Genomic DNA, 10903 nt, shown 5'->3' on the forward strand with positions numbered 1-10903 from the left:
CTATGAATGATATATACAACAATTTATATATCTAATATCTACATGAATTAGTTAAAATTTCTTTGTTCCCGGATATCTAACATTCAACCAATCAGTGATCGTCTTCTCGTGAGTTTGTCTCCAATCAATATTCGCTCTGATTCGTGCTAAGGCTTTATCACGTGACAGGCCTCCGGCTTCGGGATGTTGTTCAAAAAACAACTTGGCTTCTTCTAGTTTGTATTCCGTACTGAATCCGGTCACAAGTCTCGGTACCATTCGCCCTAAATAACGACTAGTACCAAATCTATATAACAGAAAATTAAAACTGTTTCAGGGTGTTACACGGCAGTATCTTGAAGTCGATTACCGGAGGCTCGAAGTAAAAACGATTTAGGATATAGGAATAACCACAATGAAAGTTTCGAAAGTTCGTGTATTATTGAGGGTTTAAGGTTATTTTGCTGATTTTTAGATTGAGTTAGAAGTACTAGCGGATCATATAGCTCTGGAGGGCAATGAAAATCCGAGGCCCAGCGAAGAAAACAATCTCTGCAGAGACGCACCACTGATCAGAGGTGACCTCGATGGACGAATCCCTGCTGATCCATTTAGATTGAATAATTCTATACTTTACCGTTTTACAAATTTATCCCAATGTTTCTGCACCCAGCTCCAAGCCACTTCTAATCCTACGGGGTTTCGCGCCACGTACGTAACAACCGAAAAGAAATCTTGATCCATCACAAGATCTGGATCCATTGCCCTGTCCAGATATCTGCGAAAAAATGATTCAGTTTGAATTGAGTCTGAAGCCAAGCGCTCTAAAGCCCGAAGATATAGATAAGAGTGAACTCAAAACGGCAACATCATTTACTGAAACTCACCGATTAAGAATCCACACCTCAGTTGAGTATCCCATCGCAGACATCAGACGATTCTTCTCTTGAGGTGAAGCGGTTGTTCTATATTTCTGCCACATGAAATCCCATTCTGCCTGACCTCCACCTTTCACTCCAAACCCGTAAACAAACGACCGTATCTGAGGATCGATTCTGATCAAACACAATGTTCATTCGGTCATTTTTCACAAATAACTGATTTATGAATATATTGATATAATGCGATTACTATTAAGATGACCTATAGTTTACGATTTGATATTTTTTTGCTAAATGACCAAGTCGGTGCTGATGAGGTGTTATACTTACGGTGTGCCGGAGGTCATCCAATTATTGAGTAAACTAGTGGCGTTCTGTAAACAGCTCCGATCACCAGCCTCGCATGTCTGTCGCAGAATTACGTATCTTAATTGTCTGCGAAATATAATGTAGATTTCAGAAAATTGTGTCGCGATAAATCTGTTCAAGATTTAACGATTTGATGACACTAAAACTACAAATGCTACGTATTTCTTACTTATCAATATCAATTTCCCCGGGTTTCGATTCCCAACCAAGTTTTTCAGCAGTCGGTTTAGACAAAGAGCCAATCAGTTTCTGCAAGTACAAAATGTTGAGATAGTATGGGAAACATGTTCAGTAAAAGGTCGTTGGTTTAATAGCTCTATTTCACGTGTAAAAAGCCTTGCGTTTGACTGCGTACCTGCCATTTTCCGTAGATCGGAGATTGTTCTAAGAGATTCGTTATTCCATTGAACAGATTGTCCGCTGTCTCCCACGGAACGTAATGATCCTCTTTCTCGAGATATTGCACCAAATCTAAAGCCAATCCGTAGTCCAACAAACCAGACGAGGCTAGTTTAAAAGCGTCGTGTAACAAACTGGACCGGTCAGATACATTCAACGCCTGTTCAGATAAGGGAAGCATGATTGTAGATATAAGGAGTTGAAGAAAATATATGATCTCGGAAAATCAGCTCTACCTAAAACAGGACTCTGTTTCGCGAAGTAGTTAAACTCGCATTGAGAATCAGTTTGAGTTTGAATTCTTTCGCGAAACTGGACGACCAGCTTTGGAACGTTTTAAAAATCATTTCAGAATCATATCTTTTAGAGATAGCGATGCCACGTGGCTGCTTTGGGCCAAATTTAAAAGGAAAGACTGATACGACCCTCAATCCCAACGAATTCTTTTTTTAGAAACCACGTTAAAACCGTATCTTCATTTTAACGCGGTCTCTTACGCTTTCCAAGCGTTGGTTCTAACGTATTCGTGCATCTTTTAAAGTGTTAAAACACCATATTCTACTCATCTTCACGGGATTCGAACCCACTACGCTAAAGCTGTTCGCCGAACCCTTGACCTCACGAGTCGTTGGAGTCGTTACTAGCCGACCAGAATCCGGTCGTACTAATCACAGCGCTTGTAACAAACCGACAGTAGACTTCTGTTGGTTTTCCCGTTAAATGGACCAATCAGCGAACGTTTTACCGAACAAGGAAGTATTTCGCAAATCGATATATGACGTCATGCGCAACAGCGCCAGTAATGAAATCACGCTTCGTGAGGCCAGGGGGCTGGTGGAAGCGAGTTCGGGAGTGATACTGGACCCCTGGCAAGCGAGGATGCATTCTACTTACTGTTGGTGTCGTTTTCAGCAAGTTTGCAAATATTTTCCACGTATTTGTCGGATAATTTACGCGATAAAACCCGGTTTGGTCCACGTTGAATTTGATCCATTCCGTTTTCGGATCGGAAATCGGTGAAACAATTTTCAAATCTGAAACGAAATGAAATAAAATTATGCGATCCAATCCATACGACGCAGGGAAACGCAGAAACACGGAAGTAAACATGCTTGGTCTCACAGAGGTTTTCTCTGCTAACAAAAGAAACACAAGAAATGGGCAAATGTGAACATTGTTTGTCGTGCCCCTAGCCGAACAGAAAATCTTTTAGAAACGCCGATTGGTTTTTTAGATGCCCCGAATCAGCCACCTGTCTGCTGTTCACGTGCTTTTCTCTGTGTCATGTGCGTTGGGCTTTAGCAACGAATTGATGGGTCGAGCCTAATAAGGCACGGACAATTATACCTTCATTTGGTTTCATCCAATAAAAACCAGTGTCTCCGGATGACGTCACGTACGATATCGGAACCCACCATTTATAACTAGAAATGAGAAGAAAAACCTTTTATACTAAATTCATGACAGATTTAGTATAAAACAGCGAAGGATGGAAGAATGGATCCTACTTGAAGGGTGATGTCTGACCAGTCATGTTCGCTTTAGGATCAGAAATGAAACGTTTTTGCGTCAGGACGATGTCCTTTCCGACGAAGTTGAACTGTATAACCGGATAGCCCATCTGTCGGGTCCATGTGTCCATAAACGGTTTAACTGCTGGGGTCACGCCATATCGTTGCTAAAAATGACAATATTGAGGAACTTATGATGAAAAGAAACCTAAAAAACACAGACATTATAAATTTTTCTAGCCGACTGGATTAGTTATAGAAAATGTAGAAAATGAAAGAGTTGTAGGTAAAACGTTAAGACATATATTATTTAAAAGGTTAACCAGATTTGTACTGAGTACGTGCTTTCGCTGCTAGTGCATTTAGTGGCTTCATCATACGAGCGATCATCGTGATTGCTCGTAGCTTCATCAGATACTATTCGAGTAGCGAAACCACGTACTCAGAATGAACCAATAGTTTACCTTGAAAGTACCATGTGACTATTACTTTGAATTACACGATACACATTATTATATAAAACATGTATTTCTTGATATTTCTTTTCAAACAAAACAATAAAGATCATTTTGATTTGTCGATGTATATATTTCTGTTTCCTAGATATGCAGTGGCGTTTAATCATTATCCATACCTTATTCAATTCCTCCCAAAGATCGTCAGTTTTCGCGTTTTTATACGCGAACTTTTTCAAGTAAGCCTAAAAATGATTTCGACAATGAGTTATCCATTTAAACATCGAAATGATAAGATAATCTAAGTTATTTTTCTAATCACCTGAATTCCTGTCATGAACTTATCTTTACCCATAACGGATTCTAGCATTCGTATTACGGAGGCGCCCTATAATTATATGTTGAAACCGTAAACATATATTCATAAGCAAGAGAAAAAATCACTTTTGTTTAAAACCAGGAGTCAGTCGCTCATAAGTTCATAAACAATCGTCTATGACATACAGTTTATACTAGTGAACGATTTTCACTCATTATTGGACTGTACCTTGCTGTATGAGATACTATCGAATACCTCCGAGATCTCATTCGGGTGACTGACCGGTACGACGATAGGATGTGACGACACGCGGGCATCTGTGTTCAATACACGCTGCATATCTCGTATCAAAAACTGATCTTTCTATAGAAAGAATTTTAAAAAACAAACGCTATATTCCTGGCAGAAGATGAATAGGAGATACAACTGCTAGAAACGACCGCAAATCGATTGGAACTTACCATGTCCCAATCCGGGTGATAACTTTCAACCCCTTTATACTCCATAAAACTAGCGAATCCTTCATTCAACCACAGGTCATCCCACCAGTCCATCGTTACAATATTACCAAACCACTTTAATCATCAAATGTCAAATACACATTCATTAAATAAACAATACCATTTACACAATAATTCGTTGTTTTATTTACTATAAGGGGCACATTGTTGATTACAATTTAATCAAAATTTCAAACAAGAAAACAACTTAAAGATTTGTGATATATTTAAATCATGCACGGAGTTTCGAACATCGTATTTATTTATCATTCATATGCAAATTCTAATATGACGTCACAATCCATGTCCATTCATGTGCAGGACATGGTCTATGGTCTCAGCGTGGCCGCGAGTGGTCACGCCGATCATCTCCAGCACTATAGCCCCAGGATCGAATCCTCGCTGGTGTACGCATTAGGCCAAGGTTTCAATTTTTTTCAAAACTATTTCAACTACGGTATTTAGTTACCTGATGCGCTAACTCGTGCGCAATAACCGACGCTACTCGTAGTTTATTAAACGATGAAGCCTCATTCGGATCGTACAACAGCGCCGACTCACGATACGTGATCAGACCCCAATGTTCCATCGCGCCAGCGCCAAAATTTGGTATAGCGATCATATCTAAAATCAAAATAAACCCATCCAGTACAAATCGACTTCAGATAATTAATGCAGAACTGAAATCGATATATAATGAGTTGAACTTATTCTAGAGATACTTAACACTGACACTGACACAAAAAGTCGGAAGTTCGTAGATGAACATGAGTGGATACTAAATCAAGAATGCTTCCAAAAATTGATTTATTTGCCACAAGGTCAAATACTCAGTTAAAAGAAAATACATAGCCTGGTATCCGGATAAGAATGCCTTTGGATGCATTAAAGGGCTAATGAACTTTTTTAACACTTTTCCACCTTTACTGGCAAGATGAGAAGGCTAGCTATGACCGTCGGATTGGTCTATACCCACCCTGCAGTGGTATATCAATGTCATCGAACCATCGCCCTCTGATCTTTGAGAAAAGCTCAGATCCGCCGATCTTACCCGGAAAAACGTATTTTCAACGTAATTTTAAATACGGATTCATTATGAAATAGTAATGATACCTTGTTTAGGAAGGGGGTACGGTTGATCGTACAGACGCTCGTACAAGTTATGAACATGAACTCCGAGTTTCAAACCGTAGTCGACTTGATCGATTTTATCAGGAGTCGCGTAAACTCGAAACTAAAGAAGACATCAGAAATAATGAATATTGAACAAAACGATTGCGATGTGCATTAGCAAATATGTTTTCGTTATGACAGTTTTGTGTTCGGCATCATGATTTTCTGTTTGTCTCGATGGATACGCGAGTATCCTTCAATCAGAGACTATTTTTGTACTGTAATCAAGAATTCATCTCCGTCGTTCACAGCAGTGATTCGGGGACAGAGGAAGAACCGGCTTTAAACGTGATGAAAATACGAAGGCGAATTGTGAAGGGAATCACTGAGCAAATTGCGTATCATGATCAAAAACCACAGGCTATATTTGAAAGAACGGCGAAAGTCTTACCGGTTTATTGTCGGCTGTCGTCATTTGTTTGTATTCGAAATCACAGACGATGAAACAGACGAGATACGTGCTCATTTTCACCGATTCTTCGAACGAAGTCACCGTCAGATTATCAGATTCACGCGTGAAATTAGACTAAACAAAATACACAATATCATATTAATCTCTGGTCGGCTACTGTTCTTGGATCTAAGGAAATTGGAAGGCGGGGTCCAAAAAGGAAGGTTATTCATCGGATGACGCAGTGCTTCCAAGGTCGCAAGCTGATGGCTTGGGATTTAGAATATTTTGAAAAATACATTCACCTAAAAAGATTAAATTTCTAAGAGGATGAGCCTGGAAGTGGAAAATAAGGGGACCAAACCTAAATTCACCCGCCCTAGATTCGTCTATGAACAACCCTGACCTGGTAGAAATCCTACTCAAAAGTTGAAATGACCTTATCTAGATTATAAATCTCAGAGAAACTGGGGGTGTGCAGATTATTCAGAGAAAAGGAAATACTTTAAATATTATATCTTTACCATATACTCACACTTATTGGCATGTTTGATAGGGCGATAAAGCTCGGTCTGTGAATCAAAGTAACCGTGAACTTCGCTTTCAGATTAGGTTCATCCAAACAAGGAAACGCTTTCCTAGCCTCTACTGGTTCGAATTTAGACGTCGCAAGGGAACTGTTTGATAGAAAAAGAAAGGAAAGAAGTTGGTTCTCCTGAGTCATGAAACTCGTGCGTGCGAGATCAAATATTTTCTAGCAGAATACATTACTAAATGGCACTTGGTCGACCTCGCCTCCAGTGAGACTTTCGCTTATGAGATTTCGTCAGCTTTATACGATGACTAGCTTAAGGCTAAAAACAACATAACCGCGGAGTCTTTATATCAACCCCGTGAAGTTTGGTGTGTTGATTTATTCTTACCAGTGTGTGGTCTGATTCAGTTAGTTGCTTTTCTAAACACTCGGTGAAAAAATGGCATTTGATAACCTTCGAGACACGAGTAAATATTCATAAATATAATTTATATAGATCAAAACCCGATCGAAATGTTATGACAAATAAACACTGAACTACACGCTCTCGATAATGTAGATAACAATTTTTGATGACTGCAGTTTATCATTATATCTAGACACATCATTCTACGTATTTTTTTATGGTAAATTCTAGGACATTTTCAAAACAATTAAAACGGCAACTCCTCGAGCAACACAGGCAATAGACGGATTCTAAGATAAATATCATTCTGTTATCCTATATATCATCTTTAACGCAATATGAAAATTATATGATATCAGAAAACTATATTAATCAGTTTGATGACGAATTGGTGACGCATATATTACAATCGTTCCTGGGTCAGTCTTTTAGGTCGGTCAAAATTAGACCGGTCTAAAATGGAACGAACCAATTTGTTACGGACTTTTTTGCAAGTTTGAACGCTTGGTCCGTTCCAAATTGGAACGGGCCAAATTCAGACCATGGCGTGGACGCCCCTTATACAAGTTGATGTACACAGAAATTTACAAATAGCTTTAGCAATTCAAATCATGATGGCAACGCAATCATGTCCTTCCTTTGAAAGCGATCAGGGGGAAAGCTCGATATAATGAGATCTTTTGACATTTTCAGCTGACGATAATATCATTTACTGCTAGAGACACTGGACCAGATAAAACAGGATTCAAATCACGTGATTCGTTCTGCTTGCTTCGGAATCTTCAGGGATTTTGTGGGGGAATTGTGTATTGTGCTCAATCAGAATTTTTCTCACAGAAACTGGTCGAACCGGTCGGTCTTTTATACGCTTCTCTCAATAGTATGAAATTTTTACATTCTACTCGAAATCAAGAAGGCAAAGCGATAAATGAATCAAATAGACGACTGTTAAATTCTTTTCTCTTTGATATTTCTCGCTATGATTCAATTGTCAAAACGGCCATTTTAAAAGCATTTTATAGCATATATAATAACAAAACCATTAAAATACGCGTGGACTTTAAGTTTCCTGGAAACAAAAACAAATATATAGATATTTCATTTCATATTCAATGTCGTATAGAAATTAGTATTGAATATGAAATATAGCTGCAGCAGCGATAACGGGTTTTCTGCCCGGCTGCTCCACGCTTTGTACGGCCAACAATTATTGCCGGGATACGAACCTTGGGCAATATTACACTAACGTTTATATCATGCGACCCTGAAAATAACAGTTAGTAAGAAGAGGTTGTCGGAGATGCCAATTGGCGGAGCGCTCCTATTAAGGCCTGATAATATAACATAAACTTTATTTCACTCTAAACTCAGCGGTACACAGAGGATTTGAGGATTAACAAAGAAATTAGAATAAAATTCCCAAAGGCTTTGACGATACAACTTGATGAATTAATCATCCATTTTACTTTCCTTCTATTCAGAAACTGTTTTACATCAGGGTACAGGACTCGAACAAGATGTGCAACAGGTGAATAACACATGAAATGATAACCGAAACATAACTTGTTTTTATTCTCTATTGTATCAAATAGAACAGCGAAAAACAATAAAATACGTATCGAATTTTATTCAAATAAACGTAAAGTAGCGAATACGAGAAGGTCAAGGTCATGTAAACCGGCGTATGGGAATATTCATATGGACGATTGTTCTAGCGAGCGGGGACGTTCCTGCGCTTTGAGAGGAAACCACATGCGGTTTGAGAGGAAACCACATGCTCTGAATGTCGTTCGCATTCTATTTACTTTTGGTCATTTATATATCTTTAGAGGTTACATTTGATCCGATATCAAGAGTCGCCACATTTCGCTATCTACTTTGCCCTCAACAAGAAAAGTCAAGTGGTACTTTCCTTTTACATGCATACATGCCACAATACACGAAATCAGTCCGTTTTAACGGTCCAGGTCGATTCTAGATTTTCCCCACTGAGATAATCAGTTTTCTTCGCAGCGCCGGGTTGGCTTAAAAATCGGTATTTGAATAATGGGCGAAGGACTCGCGGAGCCGCAATTGCCAGAAACCTTAAAACTCGGCAATTTCTAGGCTTCCACCACCGACAGAATAGAACATAAAGATGGGAAAGTCAGTGTCAATTTCGCAATTTTGTTGAAGTATAATATCTTGTTATGCTCGAATGACTGATGAGCAACATTTGTTCGCGCGTACAAAAAAGCGGGAAAATTATTAGCGCGCGGAGTTGGTTACGGGGTTACTTGTGTATGTGATGAGAACGGGCGGACATTTTCACGGAAATAACGCGTTCGAAATAAGAAAAATAAGGCATATATCAAAGGTTATAAATTAGTTCCCACGGAGGTAACAAACGTGAGGTTTTGTGTTGGGTGTCAGGTGAAATACTGACGAGTCAATTATACCGAATGTTTAAGGATATAGAACTTTACGCGGATTGCAGTCGATTTCCAGGTCTCTCTTTTTTCGTATATATCCACAGGCTGCGCAAAACCCACACACCAAGCAAAAACTATTATTACAAAGAGCACTCGTAGTATTGTCATAAAAAGTAAACCCACTCAACATTATATCTTAACGTCAACTTCAAATTTTTTTACGTACAGGGCTGTCCAAAATATCTGACAAATGAGAAACCGGAATTTCATACTGAATAAACACATTTTTACCTGGTTTTGTTTGTTTTTGTGTTGACGTAGGTACTTTTGTAAAAACCGACGATTCCGTTATCCAAAGACCCGTCGAATTGAAGATCTACGCCGACGATGCTGCCTTTCTTGATCGTATGTTTCATTTCAATCACCCAAAACTGATTCGGTTCGTAGTAAAAAGTTCTCTGTATCGCCAAACCATTTTCGGTCGCCCTCCTTTTTCGTTCATCGCTACCATCGGCTGCCGTGGTTTGCGTGGTCGCTTTCAATCGAACATTCGTTGAAGATATCGTCAAGTTTAGGGCGTGCACCAAAATGTGTCTCGTCTCCTCACCGATTTCGATATCGATACAAACGTTTCCGTAGAAGTGGGCGGCTCCATCGTAAATGTCCGGATACAGCGTCAAATTGTAGTGAATCGGGACGAATTTCTGATTGAGTCTTAGATTGAGCCACGGCTGGGCGCCCGGTATCGCGTCCCCACCACTAGCATCCGGACAGTACTTACCGTAGTACGTGGCGACGCCCACAATAATTACCACGACAATCCAAAATAAAGTGTATAAAACGAGTTTCAATCGCGTGCAAAATACTCCTTTTTTGATTTCCATCTTGGAAGCGGAATCCAGGAGTGGATCAAGAACGTAGTGCGCACGTCATATACTCGATCGCTCCAGTTGTGAATGAGTATTTTATCAATCAGTGGTTGTTAGAAAGGTTATCTGTATAGTTTTATGTCGTATATAAACTATATTGAAACAGCGCCTGTTATCCGTTGAGATAATTGGTTTAGAAAACTCCAGGAAATCAAATTCCTTCTCTCGACAACTGATGATAATGAGATAGAACGCTTAAGATAAACTCACTGAAAGTACGCGCGTGCAGCGTGCCCGACTCGATCGCGAATTACTATATGAATACAAAGCAGGAACTGCACCAGAGGGCGCTAAATAATCTTAATACTGGTGTACTCATCTGAGGGATGAACTCTAATACTTGTAAAATATTCTCCAACATTCGAAGTCTCGACAAGGAATAGCAATTTAAGATACTACTTTCTTCTCATTTATTAGCTCAAAATGTTGGCAGATTTGCTGACTAGGAGGGTTTAAAGCCTTGCATACCTGGTTCTATATCCTCTCCGTACATGTACATATTATTTTGTTACTTGGTAACTTGCATTAATATTAATTTTCTCACCCTCCCCCATTGGATCCGCCCCTGTAACCGTTCTTATTCCTCCTTAAAACCATGGAGATAATCGGAGTATAAATGCATGAAGGCTGGTTTATGAGAATATA

At 39.3% G+C, this 10903-nt stretch overlaps 1 protein-coding gene across 1 annotated transcript; it reads right to left on the reverse strand.

Annotated features, from left to right (window-relative positions):
- Position 1: 1 nt before the first annotated feature.
- Positions 2-10320, reverse strand: LOC141904041 (aminopeptidase A-like). Its single transcript, XM_074792482.1, has 18 exons — positions 9621-10320; positions 6513-6654; positions 5978-6112; positions 5527-5647; positions 4883-5037; positions 4375-4488; positions 4142-4276; positions 3917-3982; positions 3774-3839; positions 3137-3306; positions 2976-3052; positions 2523-2662; positions 1585-1788; positions 1399-1478; positions 1191-1295; positions 867-1034; positions 617-757; positions 2-286 (listed from the first exon to the last, which is right to left on the reverse strand). The coding sequence occupies exons 1-18, from the start codon at positions 10211-10213 to the stop codon at positions 52-54; spliced, it is 2847 nt and encodes a 948-aa protein (XP_074648583.1). The 5' UTR covers positions 10214-10320; the 3' UTR covers positions 2-51.
- Between the last annotated feature and the right edge of the window lie 583 nt (positions 10321-10903).

Source organism: Tubulanus polymorphus, chromosome 4 (genome assembly GCF_964204645.1).
Source record: "Tubulanus polymorphus chromosome 4, tnTubPoly1.2, whole genome shotgun sequence".
Lineage (NCBI taxonomy): Eukaryota > Metazoa > Nemertea > Palaeonemertea > Tubulaniformes > Tubulanidae > Tubulanus > Tubulanus polymorphus.